The sequence below is a fragment of the Stegostoma tigrinum genome, chromosome 4 (genome assembly GCF_030684315.1).
Source record: "Stegostoma tigrinum isolate sSteTig4 chromosome 4, sSteTig4.hap1, whole genome shotgun sequence".
In the NCBI taxonomy this organism is placed as follows: Eukaryota; Metazoa; Chordata; class Chondrichthyes; order Orectolobiformes; family Stegostomatidae; genus Stegostoma; species Stegostoma tigrinum.
In genome coordinates, this window is record NC_081357.1 from 41,115,309 (window position 1) to 41,141,963 (window position 26,655).

General features: G+C 39.6%; 1 protein-coding gene across 1 annotated transcript in view; it reads right to left on the reverse strand.

Annotated features, from left to right (window-relative positions):
- Positions 1–26,655, reverse strand: part of mdn1 (midasin AAA ATPase 1) — a 174,473-nt gene that overhangs the window by 76,326 nt on the left and 71,492 nt on the right. The window contains exons 39-56 of the mRNA XM_048530338.2: positions 25,380–25,487; positions 25,099–25,287; positions 24,097–24,201; positions 23,680–23,943; positions 21,537–21,804; positions 19,269–19,428; positions 18,846–18,962; positions 17,273–17,481; positions 16,856–17,001; positions 16,358–16,560; positions 10,554–10,774; positions 9,625–9,738; positions 7,173–7,302; positions 6,248–6,369; positions 5,560–5,693; positions 4,738–4,892; positions 2,806–2,926; positions 1,234–1,444 (exon numbers count right to left, since the gene is read on the reverse strand). Of these exons, the coding sequence (XP_048386295.2) occupies positions 1,234–1,444; positions 2,806–2,926; positions 4,738–4,892; positions 5,560–5,693; positions 6,248–6,369; positions 7,173–7,302; positions 9,625–9,738; positions 10,554–10,774; positions 16,358–16,560; positions 16,856–17,001; positions 17,273–17,481; positions 18,846–18,962; positions 19,269–19,428; positions 21,537–21,804; positions 23,680–23,943; positions 24,097–24,201; positions 25,099–25,287; positions 25,380–25,487 (2,977 nt within the window). The remainder of the gene's footprint in view (positions 1–1,233; positions 1,445–2,805; positions 2,927–4,737; positions 4,893–5,559; positions 5,694–6,247; positions 6,370–7,172; positions 7,303–9,624; positions 9,739–10,553; positions 10,775–16,357; positions 16,561–16,855; positions 17,002–17,272; positions 17,482–18,845; positions 18,963–19,268; positions 19,429–21,536; positions 21,805–23,679; positions 23,944–24,096; positions 24,202–25,098; positions 25,288–25,379; positions 25,488–26,655) is intronic.

The following is a 26,655-nucleotide window of genomic DNA, read 5'->3' on the forward strand; positions in this document are numbered from 1 at the left end:
ACTCCTTGCTCGACATTACTTTTTCCCCACTGTAAAGTGGTCTCACTGTTATTTTGTGTAAGAGCTATTAGATAAACTTGCATTCTTAACGATAAAAGCCTGCTCAGTTCAAGTTTGGCCACTTGAGAGTAAAAAAGGGACAAGGTAAAGTTCAGAAACTTTGGTTCTTGCATCTTTCTGTCAATAAAAAAAAACTTGATACTTCCCATTGGTTTGGCAACATTATAACATTGGTTATTTATTCAGCCAGTACGATTCAAGTCTTTGCAGCATTATCTGCTCCAGTTTGTATTGTCACCTCAAACTGACACAATCTAATTTCCTCAAACAAATATTTTTAAACTACTTCTAATTATTCATTCAGGAAATATGGGGATTTCTGGCCATCCAACATCCATTGCCTATGTGAAGATGCAGTGGCTTTAAGAGGCATGTTTTGTCCTGGTTTCTTTGACAGACAGATTGGGGGACAGGTGTTGAGCCGTCTATGAGAACATAAAAGAACTGGTGAAGCCTTGGGTATTGTTTTTTCAAATTTGAAACAATACAACAACAGAAGCAGCCTGAGTTAGAACAACACAATCAACGTGAGTCGGTGTGCTCAAACTCACACCCACAGTACAGAATTTTCAGTTCATCTTTCAGCAGAGGATGCTGGGGTTGTGAAAAGATGCCACATCTCTCTTCGTTATAAATGAAAGCTGGAGTTCTCGCTCTCTCAGAATTATCTATTGATGTTCTTATATCCTGGATTGGAGAGCTACGTGAAAGGCAATCGGTTTTCTGAAATTGCCTTTTGCCAGGGTACATTTACAGTAACAGTTAACTAACAATAGTTTCTGTATCTATTGCACTGTTCAGTTTTCCAATAGAGTTAAGTTATTCCAATTCCTTCTTCTTTTCTTGTATTTTAACTATAGCGTTAGAATAAACTGTGTTTTGCTTAACATCAAGCAGTTTGACCAAATGAATTGCATCTGGAATACAACACCTTATGCTTACCTTTAAAGTTAAAAAAGTTAAAGTCTATACCATCGTCTTAATATATTTTGAAGGGGTCTGGTCGGGTCTATAATACCTATTTTAATTCTCCTAGAGAAGACGAGCTGCTTTAAAAAGGCCAAACTAAACTTGACACATTACACCCACATTTTAAAACATAAAAGCACTTAATTACAATTTTACAGGGTATTCTACTGCATTAGATTAGTTTTGTTTTTTTAAAAAGCATACCAGCATCATATCCTACTACGTGATTTGCTTGAATTACGAGACCCCAAGCCAACATCAAGCCCCGCTTAACCTTCCAGTCAGTAGCAGTGGTTTTAATTCTACATAGTTGTTCTTTCCAAGTCGCATCCATCATTTTTGGCCTCAATTTCAACACATCCAGAACAGAACTCATCACCTTGAGTTTAGACACACATTCCACAACAGATCCAACCTAAAAAGGTGAGAACATTTTCACCAACATTTTAATTTTTACAGCATCACAGCCTTGAATAAAGCAACATTTTTGCATTAGAAGTCTATCCATTCCAAGATAAGATAATCTTCCCCTCCCCTCAATTCAAACAGGTAATATTTGCCACATTTAATTCATCTTGCTGCAACTGACTCAGTTCAAGGGTAATAATTGGTTAGCAGAATATCTGATATGAGTTTGTCTTCTTTCTAAGTAAATTGGAATTCAAAACAAAATGAAAATGTTCATTTTATAATTGAAAAAATATAATTTCATTATAACTAGATACTAATTCTCTATTGGACATACTAGAGACTATTTATATGTTCATAATTACTTCTGTTACTATGAAGATTGAGCTGTATTGACAAAAGCCTCTCCTGTTTTAAAAGTCACTTTTCTGTGGATTTTCCAGCAAGAACCACCTGAATTTTTGTTACCCAAACAATCTGTGATAAATTTCCTTGTAATGGAGAAAGTGAAAACGTGTTAGCTGTGTCTGTGCTTTACGTCTCACCTAGTTCTTGTGATTAGTCGAGTCGTACATTCAGGTTAAATAATTGCAGGTTAAATAAAATGCTCATTAATGGACCTTAAGATTTTTGATTACAAATCTAATCAATCCTGTCCTTAAATTTATTCAGTACCCCAGCAGCCACTGCACTCTAGGGTAGTGAGTTGCACAGATTTGTGACACTTTGAGAGAAGTAATTCCTCACTGCTCCAAATATGCCACTCCATTGTCTACACATGAGCCTAAAACTATGTATGACCTCTTGATCTAGATTAATCCACAAGGGGAATCAACCACTCTGCATCTACTTTGTCGATCTCCTTTAGTATTTTAGATACCGCAGTTAGGTCTCCTCCCACTCTTCTGAACTCTAGCGAGCATGGGCCTAAACTGTTCAAAGTCTCCACACATGACAAGCCCTTCTGGAAAGAATCTACTGGACCTTCTCTTAACACCTCCAAAGCAATCACATCCTTCCTCAAGTAAGGGAACAAAACTGTTTGCAATGCTCCAGATGTGGTCCAATCAATGCACAATACTCTACGACCTGAGTTCGGGTTATGCAGTACAGGAATCGGGATGACCTGTTTCCACATTTGGAAAAATTAATAATCTTTTCAACTTATCAGTTTATAACTTAGTTTCTCTGGTGAAACCTCATCAAAAAAACTTAGTTTACATCGCCTGGAACTCTTGCCTGGCTACCAACATCTCAACACATTAGGCAATCATAAGTTTTTCTGCTCCATTTCAAGTCAAGCATGTGTATTACTCCAAGAGTTCAGGCAGAACCATAATACGAACAGGAGTGTTAAACTTCACTAACCTTAAACGGAAGAGGACGACCCAAACATTTCTGCAGTCCCTTCACACCGGCAGTCATTTCACTAAGACTAGCCAGATGGCTCTGCAGATTCTCTGAAATCGTGTGAATTTCTTGAGGAATTCTGATATGAGAAACAACACAAATTATAATGCAAATAAACGCCTAGATAACAGCTGCTCAGTTATCATGAAAACCTGACAAGTTTCGGATCCCACTGACGTTGACAAAAATTAAATCCAAATGACATCACTTAGAAAGTGGGCCCAGCCATGTACAAAAAAAAAAGTAAAGGTGAACCTCCTGAACCATGAGGAGAAACCCAACAGAAAAAGAAAAATGGAGCAAGGGTACAGAAACAAATGTTGTTCATTGAAGAGGTGCATTCATACCAAAGGAAGAGGAATAACAAATTAGCATCTCAAAAGGTACCACGATTGTAAGACAGGGATACAAAAAAAAGCAGAGAACAGACAACAAAACCCAAATATGGATGGCATAGAAACTATCAATGAGAACCTGAAGATGTAATAGGACATGTGAAACTTGCTTCTTCTAATTTCCTCTGTCGTTCATGCCTTCAAACGCCAACCTTACATGGTTACCAATACCGTAATTATCAATACAACTGTGAATCCTCAATTCTCAATCAAAGCCATTCTGGTTTACATTTCTGATCCCACTTTGCATGTTCTATGTACCACTTTACCTTCTGTTTTCTATCCAACTACTGCGTTGTTTACTCATATAATTTGTTGCTGACAACTTAAAGCTATTAATTCTACTACATTCTGTGCCTTCTGCTTGATGTCATATTATGTTGCATCTTTTATTTTTCTCACACTATCTTGGCAGTTTGCACCAAACAATATTCTCAAACCTCAACTTTATTGATTTATTACAATCCTATAATCCGACAAATTCTCTCTTTAGTTCAATCTGTTGATTTTATGAAACATGAAGGACAGCTTACTCAATCTTCAGCAAGAGTAAACCACTGCATAATTATTAGTACTCATTTTAGGAATTATGGAAATATCCAAGTTGAGTTGTACAAAATTAACTATCTCAACATTCAGTAGAAACTAGAAGGCACTAATCCTATCGACAATTTATTCACACATCAAAAGGCAATAATTGCACATTGATTCATTTTAGAAGTGCTTTCATTTTAAACAAAAATATTGGCTTAGAATAGATATAGTGCCAGTTGTCAACCACTCTATAACCACTAAAATTCCTGTAACATGATTTGAGGTGGAAAAAGCTCAAGAGGAGTTACACAATTTTTTTTGAAGTAATACTGAAGTAAATACACTGACATCTAGATCAAATTAAACTTTAGCAGAAATTATTCTGTTTGATCAGCCAAGAAAAAATGGCGGAGGCACCGAACTGCCTACACAAAAATTGTGACACCCAGTTATCCACACAAGAAGTCTGGCAGCATGACTGAGACAGAATAAATGGGTGTTTCACATGCCAGAGACACAGCAGAGTTTGTCCAAGACAATATATTTTAGATAGCTGATGCCTTTCTTTAGCATCACTGATCCAAGTTACTGTTAAATATTTGCACAATTTGTTTTAAAACAGTTGGCAAAATGCTAGCAGAACTCCAATCCTAACAAATTACCATATCAAACTTTAACAACAACACATGGTCAACAGATTTCAAATGAGGTCAAGAAATCGCTGTCAAATTTGTTCGGCAAAATATGCTTCTAATAACCTAAGATACTCAGAATACCTTCAGCCTCTGAATTGCTTTAGCTATTATGCTGTCAAAAAACACTTCAAACTCCTAAGTCAAGAATTTTGCTAAGTTGATGCATCTTAAATACTATTTTAACAGAGCACTAAAGATGGGATGCTCCACCAGAGTTGTATAATCAAACCATCAGGATGCTAAGTATAAACAATGTTCATACATACTGGGAAAAGTCAGTTAGCTGACAGAGATGACCTTTCAGGAGATGCTTCATCATCCAGTGCCAGTGGAGAGAGAGGAGCGCTATCCCCTCAGTATCTGTAACAACTCTGTCAGATACTAACCAGAATCGATCCCGCCACAAAGTGCTGCATAATACCTAAGAAAATCAGAAATTGTTGATGTTGAAGAATGTCCTGTTAATTTAGCTGGCTATGCAATAAACATAACAGGTTTCAGTATCTCAATTCTCAGCTACACATTTATACATATTGCCACAAATGTTCAAACTTTCTATAATAGTTTTAAAATCATATCTATGTGCACATTTATTAGAAAATAGGTAATTTATTTTGAAAAAGTCTTAATTTCATTGTAATTTAGACTTTTCTGACACTGCAACATTTGTATTTATCTCCCAGCTCCTCAGCCTGCACTGCAGAGTAACTACAGTCCTTCAACCAACATTGACTTCTTTGGTTCCCAAATTGTGAGTTTAACTGTGTTTTATACAATATATGATAGAAATGAGTTTATAATGGAAGTAAAGTTACATTTGTACACTCTCTGTAGACTATACCAATTAACATAACCCGGATTTGGTATTTGGTTAATTAAAACGCAACATTCCAGCTACAATTTAGGGGCAGACTTTATCAGATAGCCGGGCAGTTACAAATTGCAATTTCACACCTTCACACTGGCAGGCCTGAAGGAGATAATCAGATGGCCTGTTTTGCACATTGGAACCTGTTCCCTTGGAGAGGTACAAAACTAGCAGATGCACAAGCACAAGACACAGGTCAAAGATGGTGAGTATTACTTGCCTCATGGAAGGCATCATCTTCCAGATTGGAAAATGAAGATTTTATGCACTGCACAATGCAAGCATCCAAGGCTTCAAAGAAAGCAGCAAGGTGAGCCAAGACTGGGTGAGGCAGGTCATCAAAGCTCATCATTCCTAAACAGGTGACAAAGCCTTTAATATTTCAGGTTTAACATTTACAACCCTTGCAAAAATTCATCATCTAGGATTATTTGTAGGGAACTACTTTTGCAGAGAATATTCAAACAGCAATAAAAAGAAATCTAAACAATAGCACAGTTATTTTGCATATATAGCTTCATTGTGTATAAACAATGGTCTAGGCATGGTTTCAAGATTCCCCTCCATAGCTCAAAGTAAAGGTCAGGCAGATGTAGCCTGAACATGATTGATTTTCTTCTCTTGAGAAACAGAGTTGGATGCAAAATGGCTAATCAGAATTTAAATTTACAGGTGGAAGGGGAGGGTGGCGTTCTAGTGGATACAAGAATTTCCATGCCCAGTTTCCTGCCATATACTCCGTCCAGTGAAATACACCAAGTACAAATATCAAATAAATTCTGTCCCATGCTCTGATAAGACATGTGTTTGAATCAATAAGACAAACTTAATTGTTCTCCATCGTTTACAATAAAAATGTTATGAAACACACAATCTCATTTCCTTGTTTGACATATGTTTGAAATTACCTTTCTGGAATGCAATTGACACCCTTAAAGCACTTTCTCTCCCTGATTTTCTTGCAGCATCAGAGGATAGCGATGCCTTCTCCATGTATCGTCTTTCCTCTCTGTCCATTAGAAGTGCCATCCTTAAAAAAGACAAATAAGAAACAATCTATTTTCAGAATCAGTGCACAGAGCACCATTATTCCACAAAAGATCCAAGAATGCATTAGAATTTCAAAATCTGTCAGAGTACCCAAATGCAGAATAGGTCAGTTTGACAAATAATCAAGTGAGTTGCTTTGTCCTGGATTGTTTTGAACTTCATAGACACAACTTCCAATTATCTGTAATCTCTAACAATCACAATCCTGACTTGTACCTTTTTGGTGGTAGGGGCATCAAGGCAGTGATTTATCCACCACAGTTCCAAGCCTCTGATCTGTTTTTGTGCAGACCATATTGAAGTGGATAGATCCTGGTCTATGACAACTTTCCAGGATGTTGAGGGTTTTCACTACATTAATGCCATTGAATGTGCAGGTAGTCAGCACTTCCTTTATTGAATACAGTTGTTGCCTGGCACAAATGTCACTTGCCACTTTTCAGCCCAAGCCTAGAAACTGTCCAGGTCTTGCTGCATGCAGATTGAGACAGCCTTACTAAAGAATTCCAGACAAAACCAATTTGCAAATAGGTTCACTTCTAATTAACCTGATGATTGATTAAACATCACAACTCTAACACTTCCTATTTTCCTAGGACTTCTGGGTGCCACACAGTCATGTAGTCAAGGGCAGTCACTGACGTCTGGAATTACACTCTTATACATACAACTGGGCCAAGAATGTACTGAGATCTGCAGCAGAAGAGATGTGCTGGAACTGAACTGGAAAGGGAAAAAGCATAATACTGAGGAAACTACAGGTTTGGCAAAGGTAATTTTTACCTGTTAGCGATGGAGTGGAGCTGTGCTTGAAGCTCTTTTGAACAATGCAGCCCAGAGTATGCCATAGAATTTAATAAAATATCCAAATGCTGCTGGTTCCATCGTGAATCCAAAGGAGCTGAGGCACTCTCTGAAGAAAAGCAACATTCAATTAGTCCAAGTAGTAGTTGATGAAAGCAGGCATTTTTTTGTTTTGTAGAAGGAGCAGGAAAGCGGAGGATCAGACTGCTTGCATCAGATCTCAACAGAAAAATATAGATGTGTGTTGCAGCTAGTTATCAAGTTCAAATGAAAAGGAAGGGTAATGTACCAAATGTTGGCAAATGGGACTAGATTAATTTAGGATGTCTAGTCGTCACGGACAAGTTGGACTGAAGGGTCCGTTACTGTGCTGTACATCACTGTAATTGATAATCATTGATGTGAAAATGGAAATTTCTAGATGTGTAAAATTAAGTACAGCAAATTTTGTTTTAACCAGCACTCTAGATAAACTGGCAATAATTGTATATCCAAAATAACGGAAGGTTACTGTATTAGTCAGTTGAGGGTGCGAGTGAGAAAACTCTCTGCTGGTGGACTTTATATAAGGCAAACCTCTATTACCTACAGCATAATTCATGCAAATAACAGTGTATAACAGGGATGTGTATATCCCTGCACAATGTTTCTATTTTACTTACTATGTGTTTTTAAAATTGATAGGTGTATCCTCATGATCAGCTGGCACACTCCTGCTCCCACAGGTGCTGGAACTTTATTGGATTTCTGTTCATGTTAAAGAGTGGTGCTTCTTAAGTCCTATTTTAGGCCTTCAGCCAGGAAGAGACACTTCAAATACAGAAGAAATGCAACACCTTGGAGGTCGCATTTTCCAGACAAAGTTCTTTCTGCCCTTGTCATTCATATAGGTGACTACAAAGGATGCTGCTATCCTATTTAAAATGGAAATTCACCCAATGTTGGACAATCTGCAATTCAACCAACACCACAATCCTTAAAGACACTGAAGTTTAGACACTGGGACATGGCACTCAAAAGAAATGTGAAACCTCAAGGACAGGATCAGAGATTGGTACCTAAATTGATGCAACTCTGATAAGAAACTATGAGAAACAGCAAAAAGAAATCCTCAACAGCACAATTTAAATTCATTCATCTCAATGTTTGTTCAAAGAAAACAGAAATCGTACAAGGTATTTCATGTCACATACTGCAATATTCTTCCTATTGATTCTGGACTTTGAGAAGGTCTTTTAAGTATTCACAAGTCACGTCGTACTTAAAGGAAAACATCTGGACAATGGGGTGGCACAGTGGCTCAGCGGTTAGCATTGCTGCCTCACAGTATCAGGGACCCAGGTTCGATTCCACCCTCAGGTGACTGTGGTGTATGGAGTCTGCACGCTCTCCCCGTGTCTGCGGGGATTTTCTCCGGGTGCTCCAGTTTCCTCCCACAGTCCAAAGATGTGCAGATCAGGTGGATTGGTCATGCTAAATCGCCCATAGTGTTCAGGGAGGTGCAGATCAGGTAGGATATAGGGGGATGGTCTGGGTGGGATGCTCCAAGGATCGTGTGGACTTGTTGGGCTGAAGGGCCTGTTTTCACACTCTAGGGATTCCATAATTCTATTTCTAAAGATTTTAACTGCGTTTCACCAAATTTATGAAAGTGCCTTCATCAATAAAAAGTCATGCGATGTTATAAAATCACTAATTTCAATGAATCAAAAAGAAAGTTTAAAAGCTCTATGGCAAAAATTCTCATGACAATTCCAGTGAATACAGCCCAATGGTAGCTTTTAAAAGGAATTCAAAAAAAAATCTGGACCAATAACCCAAGGGCTACATTATAGCGTAGGGCTCTAAACCCACAATTGTTCTCTTCTGCTTACTCCCATTGTATGTTGTCTAATTACAAGAAATGGTGTCTTATTTAAAGGAAACAGCAGACCAGTAAAAGCAGTAAGGAACATTATTTTCCACAAAAATAGCGTTTTCTTAACCCTGGTCCTAACCCTGTTTTGGCAGCTCCATTATGAATTAAAATACTAAAATCCTAGAAAGCACATATTTGACGGGCACTGGAAAATAGGGTTTTTTAAAATCCTGGAATGCTCTCTCTCTCTCTCATCAGGGAACAGAGAAGGCCAAGAGACGATTCCATTCAAATTCTTAAAATTATGAAGCAGTTTTAAATTGGAAAAGAACATTTTCCCTTTGTGTGAGGAGTGCGGAATGTCTTATCTCGAATGCAACAGCTTAAATCCCTATCCATAAACACGCCACTTGTCAGGGCAAAAAGATTTAACTTGTGTTTTATCTTTGGTGCAAAGAAGTAATTTCATACCAGCAGTCAGTAAAATCCAACTTTCCCCATTCCCCAATTACGTAAACAACTCAGCGAAGAAAATAAGTAAAACTAGCAAAGCTATGGTCTAAGCTATGTTACCATTGGCATCAAGCTGTAGTTGCTGTACAATTTCTTTCATTTCCGTGGGAAGTACACTGGAGTAAACTGCATTAAGAGCTTTTGCCCCAGCCTCCAGTTGAGCACATACCAACTCTATAGGTTTAAAAAAAAACAAGCCATCATCAACTGCAATTTATAATTACATAAATGGAACCAACTCCATATCTATACAGACCCTTAACTTGTTAAATATCTGAAGAATCCATATAAAAATCAGGCATCTTTTATTGCTGTGTATTTATAACTAATATTATTCATGCTTTCCAAGACTTTAAGTGTAGAATTAGGTTTCCAAGTCATACTCTTACACATATTTTATATCAAGTAAACACAAGAATGTGCAATGATAATTATGAAGCAATCTAATTAATCAATATAAAAGTGAGATACACATCAAAAGCTACACTTTCACCATAATGGGGCACAATCGTGTGCACAAGCAAGTATTACCCTGTCAAATGGCACTTGTTTTTGTTCTTTCATTGGATGCAAGCATCAGTAATAAAAGCCAACATTTGCTGTTCACCCTTAAATTCCCTTGAGAAAACAAGTGGTGAGCAACCTGCTTTTTTAAAATCATTGTAGTACGGTGCTATTGGAGGGGTTTTTAAGTTTGTGCAGCACTTAATGACGCCAATGTAAAAAGTCACTACATAAATGATTTCATTAACCAGCATGATGAATTGTACAATCAGATTTAAACATTTGAATACAGTCAAAACAAAAACTGCAGATGCTGAAATCCAAGGTAGACAAACATGAGGCTGGGAGAACGCAGCAAGCCAGGCAGCATCTGGAGGAAAGGAGAAGTCAATGTTTCAGGTATTACTTCATGACTTGCTTACAGTGTTCATCCAGCGTCCTGTTTGTCTACCTTAAATATTTGAACACTAGTAACAATACTCTACCTGGTAAATGCTTATAGACTTTTGCTGTGTGGCACAACCATCTGGCCCTTAATAGCCAATCTTGATTAGATGCCTTCTCCATGACCAGCCTGATCGCAGCAGGAATCATTGAGAGCTCATCAGTTGCTTGAGCTGCTGTCTTATTGCCATGGAATACAAGACTGTCCATATTAGAGGATTGCAAAACTAACTCAAGATCAGTCAGAGTTAGAGGTCGAGATCTGAAGAAGTGAAGAGAGAGAACATCCTTTACAAACATCACAGGAATCACTGCAACAAACATTTGTTTATGTCCGAGAATAACCGGTGCTATGGAATAAACACAAACCTTTGAGGATATTGACTCTTGCAAGCTGCTCTTCCTTTTCTTTCCATCCCCAGTCTGCCTGCTATGCTCAGTTTATTCTCAGTATCTCATTCCTACACTTTTCTATTGCTGGCTCATCCTTGTGGTGGCTGCTCTCTTAGGTTTTCATTCCCTTTCTGGAAGTAGAACTTTTCTGAACTGATAGGTTCACTTGTCAGAAAATTTGGGTTGTCTGAAAAAGTCTTCTTTAGGCATAAATTTAGTGGTAAAATCAGAACAGCCAATTAGAGACCTAAAAAGAATTCACACATGGGGACAGGGAACATCAGTCTTTGCAAAAAGAGGAGGATGCTGCCCAGGTTGTAGTGACAGGAGGAAACTCTACCACCAGAAGGGTTCAGAATTTCAAGGAAGAAGCATTGGATATAAAGTTGAAAAGACACTGGAACCAGAAAAAATACATCCAAGGATTTAGAAGACAGTCAAAGGGGGAATTGAAGAGGCATAGTTCATAAATTTGCTGGCATCTTGAAAAAGACTGAAGACTAGAGAACTGATATATTACGGCCTTGTTCAAGAAGAACTGTAAAGAAAAGCACAGCAATTACGGTCCAGTCAGTTCAACTTCAGTGTTGAGAAAGCTTCTAACAACAGTTATTCAGGATAGAATTAGCAGTTACAAGGAAAATGGTCGGTTGATTAGGGAAAGGCAGCACAGATTGCTGATGGGGAAAAATTGTTCTTGACTAACTTTGAGTATTTTTTTGAAGGGACATCAGAATGGCTTGATAAGGAAAATGTGGATGTGGTGCATATGGATTTTCAAAAGGCGTTTGATTCAGAACCACATAACAGACTTGTGAGCAAAGATAAAGATCATGGAATAAAACAGTCAGCAGCAAAATCGATACAAAATTGGCTGAGTGATAGGTGACAGCATAGTCGTTATGAGTATTTTGTAGTGCAGCTCCTCAGGTCAGTTTTGGGGCCCTTGCTTTTCCTGATAATATATTAATGACTGGACCTTGGAGGAGACAAGCGACAACTTCAAAGTTTGCAGATGACATGAATCTTGGAAAACTTGGTAAACTGTTAGGAGGAAAACATCGAATTCCAAAAGGTATTAGAAATCCTACAGTGTGTGAAGGTAGATAAGTCCCCTGGGCCGGATGGGATTTATCCTAGGATCCTCTGGGAAGCCAGGGAGGAGATTGCCGAGCCTTTGGCATTGATCTTTAACTCGTCATTGTCTACAGGAATAGTGCCAGAGGACTGGAGGATAGCAAATGTGGTTCCCCTGTTCAAGAAGGGGAGTAGAGACGACCCTGGTAATTATAGACCAGTGAGCCTTACCTCAGTTGTTGGTAAAGTGTTGGAAAAGGTTATAAGGGATAGGATTTATAATTATCTAGAAAAGAATAAATTGATTAGGGATAGTCAGCACGGTTTTGTGAAGGGAAGGTCGTGCCTCACAAACCTTATTGAGTTCTTTGAGAAGGTGACCAAACAAGTAGATGAAAGTAAACTGGTTGATGTGGTGTATATGGATTTCAGCAAGGCGTTCGATAAGGTTCCCCACAATAGGCTATTGTATAAAATGCGGAGGAATGGGATTGTGGGAGATATAGCAGTTTAGATCGGAAATTGGCTTGCTGAAAGAAGACAGAGGGGATGGTTGATGGGAAATGTTCATCCTGGAGACCAGTTACTAGTGGTGTACCGCAAGGGTCAGTGTTGGGGCCACTGCTGTTTGTCATTTTTATAAACGACCTGGATGAGGGCGTAGAAGGATGGGTTAGTAAATTTGCAGATGACACCAAGATCAGTGGAGTTGTGGATAGTGACGAAGGATGCTGTAGGTTACAGAGAGGCATAGATAAGCTGCAAAGCTGGGCTGAGAGGTGGCAAATGGAGTTTAAAGCAGACAAGTGTGAGGTGATGCACTTTGGCAGGAGTAACCGGAATGCAAAGTACTGGGCTAATGGTAAGATTCTTGGTAGTGTAGATGAGCAGAGAGATCTCGGTGTCCATGTACACAGATCCTTGAAAGTTGCCACCCAGGTTGACAGGGTTGTTAAGAAGGCATACAGTGTTTTAGCTTTTATTAATACAGGGATCAAGTTCTGGCACCATGAGGTTATGCTGCAGCTGTACAAAACTCTGGTGCGGCCGCACTTGGAGTATTGCGTACAGTTCTGGTCACCGCATTATAAGAAGGATGTGAAAATTTTGGAAAGGGTGCAGAGATTTACTAGGATGTTGCCTGGCATGGAGGGAAGGTCTTACGAGGAAAAGCTGAGGAACTTGAGGCTGTTTTCGTTAGAGAGAAGGTTGAGAGGTGACTTAATCAAGACATATAAAATAATCAGAGGGTTAGATAGGGTGGATAGGGAGAGCCTTTTCCCTAGGATGGTGACGGTGAGCATGAGGGGGCATAGCTTTAAATTGAGGGGTGAAAGATATAGGACAGATGTCAGAGGTAGTTTCTTTACTCAGAGTAGTAAGGGACTGGAATGCTTTGCCTGCGACGGTTGTTTATTCGCCAACTTTAAGTACATTTAAGTCGTCACTGGGCAAGCATATGGATGTACATGGAATAGTGTAGGTTAGATGGGCTTCAGATTGGTATGACAGGTCGGCACAACATCGAAGGCCCAAGGGCCTGTACTGTGCTGTAATGTTCTATGTTCTATGACACAGACAAGTTGGTGATGTGGGAGATAGGTGGCATGTAATGTTCAATGCAGAGAAATATGAGGTGATGCACATTTGTAAGAAAAGCTCTGAAACACAAGAGAAAAGAAAAGGGGTGCAATTCTAAGGGGTATATAGTTAGAAGCACAGAAACCTGGACGTGTATGTAGCTAGGTCATTGAAGGTGGAAAGAACAGTAAATAAAGTGTACAATGTCCTCAGCTTCATTCTACAGGTAGAGAGTACAAGAACAAGGAGGTGATGTTGTACTTGTACAAGACACTTGTTTAAACTCAGCTGGAGTGCTGTATACAGCTGTAGGCATCTCATTATAGGAGAGCTATGAATGCACTGGAGACCGCACAGGTGCAATTTACAAGAATGGTTCCAGAACTTCAGCTATTGACTGTTTGCAGTTGGGACTGTTCCCCATGGACAGAAGGTGGTGGTTAACAGGAGATCAGATAGAGGTTTTCAAAAGAAGGGTCTAGGCACGAAAATTCAGCTTTTGTGGTTCTAAGATGCTGCTTGGCCTGCTGTGTTCATCCAGCTCCACACTTTGTTATCTCGGATTCTCCAGCATCTGCAGTTCCCATTATCTCTGATATAATCCCCCACCCCCCCCACCACTCACCATATGCTTGGTCCACATTCCTCCAAGCATTTCTTATTCATGTACTTACCCAAATATCTTTCAAATGTTGTAACTGTACTGCATATACTCTGGAAGTTCACTACACATGTGAACTACCATGTTTAAAAAAAATTGCCCCCATATCTTTTTGTTTTAATCTTTCTTCTCTCAACTTAAAAAATGCCTCTTAATCTTGAAATCCCCCACCCTAGGAAAAACAAACAGCTGCTATTCACCTTACCTAGTTAAGGCTAACAAAACTGAAGCCTGCAGAAGCAAACAGGTATTTCTGCTAGAATGCTTATCCCATTGACACGAATTGGCAGTAATGCGATTGATGAACAGCGGATGCTATTTCGATAACACAAACTTTCTGATTTTCTGTCGCGCGATTTTCTATAGCACGGTGTTATGCAAGAATGCAACTATTGAGTTCTGGGATAACTACCTAAAATTGAACACACAGCCCAACTGGTGTCTGCCACCCTTTCTGCTGGATTCGAATTTGCTCCCATCCTACTTGATCTAATGCCAGCAACACAGTCTTGTTTTTCCTTCCTTCCTATTATCATACTTCTACTGGGAATCATCTTTGTGATTTGCCTCAATAATTTCATGTGTATATTTTTCTCATTTTTGTACAAATAACTTTTCTCTACTCAAGTTTCTCTCAATGAACTGAAATGCGATGACCTTTCTGTATTATTTTTTCACAGAATTCATAGAATCCTTACAGCGTGGAAACAGGCCCTTTAGCCCAACAAGTCCACACTGCCCCTCACAGCATCTCACCCAGACCCATCCCCCTTTAACCCAACTACTCTGCACATCCCTGAACACTACAAGCAATTTAACATTGCACATCCATCTAATCTGCACATCTATGGACTGTGGGAGAAAACTAGAGCACCCGCATGAAACCTACGCAGGCACAGAGAATGTGCATACTCCACACAGACAGTCATCCGAGGGTGGAATTGAAACTGGGCCCTTGGCACCGTGAGACAGCAGTGCTACCCACTGAGCCACCGTGCCGCTCCGTTATCCAGATGTTTTTCATTAAGTATTATGTGACTTGCAGATTGCCAAAAGGCTTTCATGCAGAACTCCTCGGTGGAACTCCAATGGGTTTTATCCAGGTATGAGAGGCTCATAATTAGTAGGAACAGGAGTTGGTCCCTTGAGTCTGCTTTGCCATTCAATAGGATCAGGGTCAGTTCTGCAATTGCCTTCCACCTGAACCAGGTTATTTTATTGTTTAAGATGATGCAAAGGGGAGGTGATGACATTGTAGTCATGTCACTGGATTAGTAATACACAGAATTCCAGGCTAATTCTCTGGGGGTCGAAGACAAAGTGTCGGAGTAACTCACCAGAACTGGTGGCAATCAGTAGAGAGAAAAGTCCAGTGATCCTTTCTCAGAACTGTCTGCATCTGAGGAATGGTGGTATTACAGACAGACGGGCAGGGAGACAGACATGCCTGCTGATAGCGAGTCAGGGGAGAAGTATAAAAGTAACCTCAGCTGGCACGTGAAATGAAACCACACTGTTGGCGTGACGTTGCATCGCAAAGCAGCCATCCAGCCAAATGAGTTAAACTGACTCCTAGAATAAAGTAAACGCTGAATAGGTCACAAGGTTTTGAGGGCACTGATGTGAATCCCATCATGGCAAATGGTAAAACTGGAGTTCAATTGTAAGAGTCTGCAATGGATGACTAGTCAATTGGCAAGCATGCAACCACTGTCAATTGTCACAAAAATCTGGTATGAACCTATCTGGTTCACTGTTGTCCTTGGGAAATCTCCCATCTTTGCCTTGTCTGGGGCCAACATGTGACTCCAGCACCACAGGTGACTCTTAGCTGCACTGTGAAATAGCCCAGACAGTTAATCAGTTCAAGGGTAACTAGGAATGCACACCAAATGCCAGACTTGCAAGTGACACTCACAGCATGTACAAGAATAAATAAAAACTTCTAATGAGCTGATTAGATATGAAGTAACCTTCATTTTTTGCAAGTGACAGCAAATAGTAAGGTAAACATAAAAGGGGATTTAAATAATGATGCCAAGTAAGATTACAATATGTATTGGCATCAATTCAATTATAGCAAACTAACTACGTCAATATAACTTGGTCTTTCCCCAAATGCCTTCAGCCCACCTGTTATTGCTCAGGCTCAGTTGGTTTAAACAATAGGCCAGGACCTGTCCGTCTCGATGAACCATGGACAACGTGGATTCCTCTGCGGTAAACACTGCTGATGGAATAGAATCCGGCCACAATCCCAAAGAGACCAAAGAATCACCCCAGGACTCACATGACATCAATTTAAGTTTGTGCTTTTCCACTAGCTCCCGTACTTGCTGTAACACAAAAGTCGATGTAAAATATAATCTTATTAAATATCCTGAATGTCATACAAAGTGCTTTTACTTATAGCCAAGGCAGAAAACTTAAACGTAGTTTCACAGAAGAAGGTCTGTTTACAATAATTTTAAAATGACCTAACTAGTATCTGTCAGGTTGTGCATGATTCAATCCAACAGCATGCATGATAGCTCACTGTCTGTCAATATAAAATATACATGCACATAACTTCTTTCAGCACAATGTAAGAACTTGTGAACTCCCCTCAGAAAAAAAGTCCTTAACCCTCACCACTTGTTGAGTTTGAGAAGACTGTGAAAGGACGAAGACTTGCGTGCAAGCTTGATGGAATGCCTCTGCGAAGCGGAGACCATGCTTCAGCTGGTGAACGATGACAGTGGCACAGTGGAGAAGTGAAGAGATGGCGTAAGAAGTGCCTTTAGTAAAGAAAAGGAGAAACAGCTTAAGTGACAAATCAGAAACATTCAATAAATCAATCTTTCGCAAATCCTCAAACTAGAGTGACCATAACCAAACATTTTACATTTACAGCTCCAATAAAACCCACATGTAATAAAAGTTGAGCAACTGGGCAATCTGTAAAGTTTCAATTCAACATGAGAACACAATTGTTCTTGTCAGATAATGTTGCTAGAACCACAGTTTATCAAGAAAATGTCAATGATTGAATATGTTAAAACAATTTACCTGCTGTAATTTCCTTTACTTCTGAATACAACGACATCAACTCAGTGCACATTTGGTCGCCCACAAAACCAAGACCATGTAACAGTGTTTTAAAGTCCTGTTTATCTAAAGGGTCAGCACCGTGTTCACCGGCAATATAAATCTCAATCCCACGATTTCTCATGGCCCGAGAGATTTCCCCTTGTGCTGGATCCATGGTCATAAAGAGCCTATTTTTAAATTTAAAAAAACAGCTAAACATGAAAATTGAAAATAGCAGTCATCAATTGTTATCATTTGGACATTCTTATGGTCCATAAGTGTACTAAACTAAAGTGATCTTAAAAAAAATTTGCGAGCTGAATTCAACAGGAGAGTGTAGTAGCAAATCTTAATACAATTGCTCTTCTATGTTTGAGGCAGGAGATAATTGCAGGAATTAGAGATTTAACATGGACAAGCAATGAGAAAGAAAGGAGTAAAATATTTTTAATTGGAGGATTGGACAAGGATGGACAGGAATGAAAGGCACATCAGTAGAATTTTGATTTGACCCAATTCTTTCGACTTAAAAAACACTGAACACATTAAAGTATTAGATGTATAGGACTCCATACAAGAAACGTGAAGCTGAAAAAGCACAGCATGTCAGACAGCCTCCAAGGAGCTGGAAATTCAACGTTTTGGGCTGAAACTTTTCATCATGACGCAGGGGTTTAGTCTGAAACGTTAACATTCCTGCTCCTCGGATGCTGTCTGCCCTGCTGTGCTCTTCTCGTTCCACATTTATTGACTCCAGAATCCAGTATCTGCAGTCCTTACCAGCTCCATACAAGAAACCATGATTTAAAACAGAAGTTTACACAGTGATGTACTGAAACCAACCACGTTAATGTCTAAAAGGTCTTTGGGCAATTGAGACAGAGGCTCTTCTACTGGATTTTGAACAGATTGTCTCAAACTTGCCTGTATGTTAAAATTAATTGTACATTAAATTGCATTTAACTTTAGGCAAGTAATATACATCATTTGTGAATTCAGTTGTGCCCCCGACATAAATACTAACTGCCCTTGTGCTTGCACAAATAAATGTTTTGCGAGAAGTGTAGATAGCTTAGGTTCACTAATAATAAAGACCATCAGTAAGATACACCAGTAAACATAGGCTAAAACATCTGGGATTAATCACAAATCTGCGCCTTTTTCCAGTATTGAACTCTGGAGCAGTGGTGGCTGAGGGTGACTTGACAGAAGTCTATAAAATTATGAGATGTATAGACTGGGGAAAAAATTCTGACCATTAACCCCAAAGTTGGAATGTCTAATACTTGGAGGCATGCATTTAAGGTGCGAGTGTGGCAGAAGTCTAGAACGTGCTGCGAGGAGTGGTGATGGAGGTAGGTATGACAGGGGCACTTAAGGGATTTTTAGATAAGCATAGGAAAATGCAAGAATTTGAGGGATATGGACCAAAGACAGACAGAAAGGATTAGTTTAATGTGGCATCATGTTCAGCACAACATTGTGGGCTAAGGGGCTGCATCGTGCTGTACAGTTCGATGTTACCAAAACTCAAAACTCCTTCGCAGCATACCTGAAGTTTGGGTGTGGAACAATAGTTGGGGTGGTGCCATCAATCACTCCTCTTTCACTAACAGTAAGCACTCCTCCAGGTTCCAAGAGAGCATTTAGACGATCAAGCACAGAAGGACTAAATAAAAAATGTGTGAAAAGTATTACATGATTAGCAAATGGTTAAATACACATTTTATCCAAACAGTCTCTTCTATGCGCCAGTAAAACCAATCCTCTTGTTGCTACATTTACAGCAGCTGCCGACTCCTGGGCCATTGATACTGAGATAACAAATGTGAATATGAAAAGAAATGAGGTCCGTTTTCCCTAAGTTTTACACAAGCACTGAGGAGTTAATTCAAGGACACAACATTGATAAACAAAAGGTTCAGAATGTACAAAATTAGAGCAGTGTAATGTAATTTCCAGATAATCATCTTACCTGCAGAAGTTAACATTGTCCAGTAGCAGCCAGTCACCAGAATTCAAAGCCTGAACAAGCATCCCATCAACCCACTCAAAGGTGCCACGATTGTGGCCATCCAAGGATTCACTGCGTCGGTGCTTAAAACGTTGGAATTCTGAGATCAATTCCGAAAATTCTGAAGCACACAAAAGAAACAGAACATTTCTAGCAAATAATCAAAACAAAACAAGACTTAGGAAAAAAAGACAGAACATTTATTAAACACTGACCTTTATTAAAAGTCCTCCTGCCACACCCAACACAAATTAAAAAGGTGAGATTCACAATGACCTCTTCCACGTATGACCACAGTGCCATTGCCCAGTTCAAAAAAAATGGACAAACTTGCTGAATTCCAGAGGAGAGATGAGTGACATCAAGTGAGCGCATGAGATTAAGGCTGCTTTCAACTGAGTGTGGCATCAAGAAGCACTCACAAAACTGGAATCAATGAGTATCAGGGAGGAAACTCTCCACTGGTTGCAGTGATACCTAACACATAGGAAAATGGTCGTCGATGTTGAAAGTCAGTCATCTCAGCTCCAGGACATCTCTGCAGGAGTTCCTCAGGATAGTGTCCTAGGCCCAATCATTTACAGACACTTCAATGACCTTTCCTCCTTCAGAAGTGGGGATGTTTACTCATGATTGCACAATGTTCAGCACCATTCGCAACACCTCAGATGCTGAAGCCGTCCATGTTCAAATGCAACAAAATCTGGACAATATCCAGGCTTGGGTTGACAAGTGGCAAGTAATGTTCATGATTCACAAGTATCAGGCTATGATCATCACCAGCAAGAGATAATCTAACCAGCATCCCTTGACATTCAAAGGTAATACCATCCCCGAATCCCCCACCATTAACATCCTGAGGTTATTTTTGACCAGAAACTCAACTGGACTCACCACATAAACTCAGTGGCTACAACAGCAGTCCAAGGCTAGGAATGCTGCAGCAAGTAACTCACCTCCTGACACCCCCCTCCTCACCCCCAAGCCTGTCCACCATCTGCAAGGCACATCAGGAATGTGATGGAATACTCCTCACTTGTCTGGATGGGTGCAGCCCCAACAATACTTGAAGCATTCCACCAACCGGGACAAAGCAGCCTGCTTGATTAGCAACATGTCCACAAACATCCACTCTCTCCAACAGTGAAGCTCCGTACACACTGCTGCTACTATCTACAATATGCACTGCAGAAATTCACCAAAGTTCCTCACAGCACCTTCGAAGTCCACACTTTAACCTAGAAGGACAAGGGCAGTAGATACACGGGAACACCACCACCTTCAAGTTCCCCTCAAAGCCACTTACCATCCTGACTTGGAAATATATTGCTGTTCCTTCACTGTCGTTGATTCAAAATCCTAGAATTCCCTCCCTAAGGGCATTATGGGTCAACCCACAGCATATGGAATGCAGTGGTTCAAGAAGGAAGCTCACCACCACCACCTTCAAGGGCAATTAGGGACAGGCAATAAAAAGCTGGCCAGCCAGTGATGCCAACATCGAACAAATGAATCAATTAAAACAAAAGCTTGAAGTGATCAATAAGCTACCCTCTAACATACATAATGTGTCACTCCAGATTAATGACCACCACGTACAAGGTATTGGTAGGCAAATCAGGGGAAGCCAGTATCACCAAAAGAAATCAACAACTTTGAAATCAGAACTGGGAATACCTTCATAACAAACAATGCGTTTAAAACTATTCAACCAAAACATGAGCTGTATAAATAATATTCTGTAATTTAAATTACTTAATTTGGGCCAACATCTCTAAAGTTATTTCATAACCATAGCACCCCTATCGTGTGGAAACAGGCCATTCACCCCATCAAGTTCATACCAATCCCTCTCTTCCCCCTCACACCACCCCTGCCGCATCCTATCCCTGTAACCCTACATTTCCAAAGGCTAATCCTCCCAGCTTACACATCCCTGGATATTACGGGCAATTTAGCATGGCCAATCCACCTAATCTACAGATCTTTGACTGTCGGAGGAAACCAGAGTACACGGAGGAAATTTACACAGACATGGGGAGAATGTGCAAACTCCACACAGACAGTCGCTCGAGGGAGGAACTGAACCCCGGTCCCTGGTGCTGTGAGGCTGCAGCACTAATGACTGAGCCACTGTATCCCACATTTTAGGTACTCAAAGTCAAATACATTATTTGTGCAAAACAAATCACATGCTTGCATTTTAGAAATATCTCATGAATCGCATACCTGCAGGTGACAGAGTGTTCACTTTGTTGTTAAAACGCTGGAGGAGAATAAGTAAACTCTCCAATTTGTTCACTGCATCAGAAGAAATGGCAGAATCACAATCTTCATTCAGGCAACACGAATGACTGAGAAGGAATGAATTCCAGAGTTTGAGAAGAACACCATCGTCAGGGCCAGAGTCCATGGAAAGCAGAACATCTCTGGTGATAGCACTGACGACATCTTTCACCTTTCCAACTAAACTCTGCCATGGACGTGTAATATCAACCTGCAAAATGCACATGAAACCAGTTGATATGGTTTTCTCCACCCTCTCTATCTTCAATATTTCAGGTTGAGTTGAAAGAAAGAGGGCATTCACCATTACACTTTTTCAAATTCAAAAAAGACATTAATTATGCAAATTAATAGATTGTCACTTGGTATTATAGAACTTGAGTGTCACTGCTAAAAAAAATGTGCTTGAACTCGTTGAGTGCAAGACAAAAAAAGTTTCGGCAGCTGGTCTCTTTCTTTTTCAACTATAGCCATATTAACAAAAAGCAACAAAAGTAATGGACTAGAAAGGCATCCAAAAGGATTCACTGAAGATCAAGTTTGTTATACAAGGTCACTAGCAATTTTGAATAAATTGCCGTGTTACAAAATGTTCAATGATGACATGACAGATATATAGAAAAGTAGTGTGCAACATCAGATAAAAACAAAGACTCATATCTCTTTGTACAACTTGTTGGACTCAAAACTGTTTCAAAGTATGATAGAAATAGGTTATAAAACAATTGTACAAACCAACAACTTGGTTACACTGAATGCAGGCAGCAGTTTCTTTTTCTCACCAAAATACAAATTACCCTAATGATATTGACCTGAAATGGGATGATCCCAAAAATGGAAAACCGTAGTTGTGAAAAAGACTGAGTTAATCGGGACTCAAACACACAACAGCAAAGATCTGATGTGTCTGTGTGCCTGGCTGCGAATGTGTGCTGGCGGCACAGAAGAAAAAGGGGAAATGAGAGTATTGCTTCCTGTTTGGGAGGTAGGGTGGAGGATAATTAATTTCACACAATTGGTGAATCAAAAGGATTATGGATGATCTTTGTTCAATTTTGCTTGTTGGGGGTCAGAATACTTCACAGGAAGTGATTCAGTGACCAGCGAACCTTGGGGAAATGTGAAGCAAAGAATTACATGGCCATTGATAAAAAGAATGGCAGGATTAGTTTTATGTTGTCTAAGAATGTGCACATTCCAAGGGTCAAATAGCTTCTATGCTGCAAATTTACTCGGTTCTATGGTACAGAGTAAATGAGTTGGCAGCATTTCTGTTTAAAATCACAATAAAACAAGCAGTGTTCGCAGTGCAAGATCGCAACTGCGTAAAATAAAGCCAAAACAATACTATGAAAATGGGCTTCAGAGTGGTGAAGCACAGAAGCTTAGTTTAAAATTTAAATGGCTACCAGGTAAAAATTCAAATCATGAATTGGTTAAAGCAAAGTGAGACTGAAGTCAAAGAAAATTCACAAAACATGGACTCGTTGAAATAAATCACCCGGTTTTGTTCAAAGTGACACATGGATCATTCCTAACGATTTTTGCAAATACTGCAAACAAATGGATGACATATCCTCCTCACACTGATGAGGTCTCAATGTCAACAAATAAAGAGTAACTGAAATAAATGAACAAAACACATCAGCCAGATAAATAAATTTGATAGAGGTACGCTGTTTGAAATTGTAATAGCTCTAGGGGAGGCGATGCCTAGTGGGTACTATAGCCTGACTGTTAATCCAGAGACACAGATAACATTCTGGGGACCCGGATTCGAATCTGCCACGGCAGATAGTGGAATTTGAATTCAATAAAATATCTTGAATTAAGAATCTAATAATAACCAACCGAATGCAGTGTTGATTGTTGGAAAATCCCACACGGTTCACTAATGTCTTTTAGGGAAGGAAACTACCATCCTTAGCTGGTCTGGCCTACAAGTGACTCCAGACCCACAGCAATGTGGTTTACTCTCAACTGCCCTCTTGGGAAATTAGGGATGGGCAATAAAATGTTGCCTAGCCAGCGATGCCCTCATCCCGTTAATGAACTAAAAAAACAAAAAATAAAATGAATACCTCACCTGCTCAAATCCGCCAAGTAGCTCTGTTGTGTCCATAGCACTGTTCATTGCCATGACTCTTAGGTTTTGGCCTGTCAGAAGAGCCAAGAGTTGGATGAGGCTGGTTTTCCCACTGGCAGCTGGCCCCACTAGAATAACCATCCAGCCCATCTGTGCACACTTCATAATGGACTCCAGTGGCTGAAGTGAATGGTGAAGAACAGACAGCTGCTTGTTTGTCATGGGAATGATGAACCCGTTACGAGAAAGTATGGAATAACCAACCTTAAACAAGAAAAAGCACAATAGCAACAGTTACTGTTATGCTCCTACTGCTTGCTCGAGGCAACTAAATGAAAAGGCTGAACAAGTGTTTTTTTGCACAAAGTCTGAACACTGGTTTACCCAAAAGTAAAAGTACAGAGCAAAGTCACAAACCTGAACCTGCTGTGGTGTGATGTGGAATTTTCTGGACCCAGTGTAGGGATGAGAGTGAATTCCAACATCTTCTGAAGAAAATGTTTCTTTAAATACAGAAAACATCTTGCAGAGAAAGAAAGCAAAACAACATTTTAAATAACCAAGTCAATGAGCTTCTTACGCACAAAGGCAATTTCAACTGTAATTTTATGCTGAAGTGATTATTATAGCATAAATAAAAAGTGGGTCTTAAATGGAGTTACTGTTCCCCCGTTTCAGTTTGTAAGTGGATTTATCAATCATCAACTCAAATGCACTTATGGTCTCGTGGAATGAACAATTTACCAAGAAAGGACTTGAAATGAATTAATTTAACTTTAATTCTGATGATGAAACTCAGTTACCCCGGGCATAAAACTGATAGATTGATCACCTTGGTTTTCAAGACTGAATGCTCAAAGCACTAGCTTAGAGAGGTTGGTGTTTTAAGAAGGTTTGAAACACAGAAAATAGGAGGAGGAGGCCATTCAGCCCTTCACACATGCTTCTCTGTTCAATATGACTGGGGTTGATCATCCAACTCAGTATCCAGCTCCTGCTTTATTTATTGATCTCTTTAGCCCTAACGACTAAGAGCTACTTCTAACTCATTCTTAAACGTATTCACTGCTTTGGCCTCAACTGTAATGGCCGTGAATTCTAAAGGCTTATCACTGTCGGAGTGAAGAAGTTTCTCCTTATCTCAGACCTGAAGGGCCTTACTGTTTCCTCAAACTGAGATCCCTGGTTATCAGGAACATTCTTGAAGAACTACATCTACTGAAGTTTTATGCAGTGATCAAACATTCAAAAATTCTCAAAAATACTTAACTCCGAAAAGATATACAAGTCATATAATGTAGTTACCAACCAAAATGCACAGATTTTTCCACAACACAGATTTACTCTAAGCAGTAACAGGAAATTTTAAAAAAAGACTGTAAACTATTTATCAGAGAAAAGTTCAGTTGACATGCTTACATGGTTTCTGTCTGCAGTGGATCGCATTCGGTCCGCATATACCAAAGCAACATGTTGCCCTGGATCGTAGCATCCAGGCATCTGATCCACCAACATCAGCTGGCACCACCGAAAGAGATCCCGCAAGTTAAACTCCCACGGTCCTCCTTTCTGTCCCCATTTTCTTTCCACCATTACTTCTTGGTTAATCTTCCAAGAACGGAAAAAACTAAATTAGGTGGTGTTCAGAGCTTTTCATCCAATCTTACACTCTGAACAAAACAAAACAGCAGATTCTTTACCTTGCAATTAAATTGAACCATTTTGCTTACAATATTTTTACCAATCGCAGGAAACATGGTATCAGCAATGTACTCCATGTCTTTAACTGAAAGTTGATCCACATAAACCTACAAAATAAAAATCAACATTAGCTTCGAAACAGAACATTACACACTAAACTACTGCCAAGATGCACATGGAAATTATTCCAGGTAAATTTGGCATTACTTTTTGCATTGGAGTTGCTTAAATCTTAAACACATTGGCAAACAACAAAATACCGTTATGCAAGTGTTTTGAAAAGAAGGAAAACTTATTACTGCATATAAAATGTTGGCAAAGACTGATCTGGCAGCTCAAGTTCCACTGCAGTATTTAAACTCATTTGGAACCATTACAATGGGGTTCCACAAGGATCAGTGCTGGGACCTCTGTTGTTTGTTATTTATGTTAATGATTCACATGAAAATGTAAGTTGCCTGATTAGCAAGTTTATGGATGAAATAATTGCAGAGGCCAGTATCCCATCACCGCATTACCCATTACTTACATGTGCAAAATACACTGACTGTGAGCCAGCCAGCTCACAGTCAGTCCTTGAAGTGAAGAAATTCTGAATCTCCTGTTATATCCATCATCCAAGGCTCTCTGATTGAGGCAGATTGACAACCTCAAATCAAGGATCTGCAAATGAGATCCACCGGATTCCAATCACAACGCAAATATTGAAGGAATAGTGGATAATGAAGAAGGTTGTCAAAGCATACAGCAGTTGGGCAGAGAAACGGGAGACGGAGTTTAGACCAGTGTGAGGTAATGCATTTTGGAAAGTGAAATGCAAGAGGAAAGGAAACAGTATATAAACAGGGCTATTAGGAACATTGATATACACAGGAATCACAGGGTCCAAGTCCAGACCTCTCTGAATGCAGCAACATGAGTGGATAACATGGTAAAGAAGGCATACAGTGTCCTTGTCTTCATTGGTCAGGCAGTGATATAAAAGTTGGCAGGTCACGTTGCTGCTATCTATGGCTTTTGTGAAGTCACATTTGAAGAAATGTATGCAGTCTGGTCTCTATACAATAGGAAGGATGTGGGGGCTTTGGAGAAGATGAAAAAGAGATTTACAGTAGGTTACCTGGATTGCAGAGTATTAGCTATAAAGACAGGTTCAACAAACTTGGATTGTTTTCACTATAACAGTAGAGGCTGTGGTTGACCTGTTTGATGTAAAATTATGAGAAGTAGAAATGTCAAATACAGGGGGGCATTGGTTTAAAGTGAGAGTGGGGA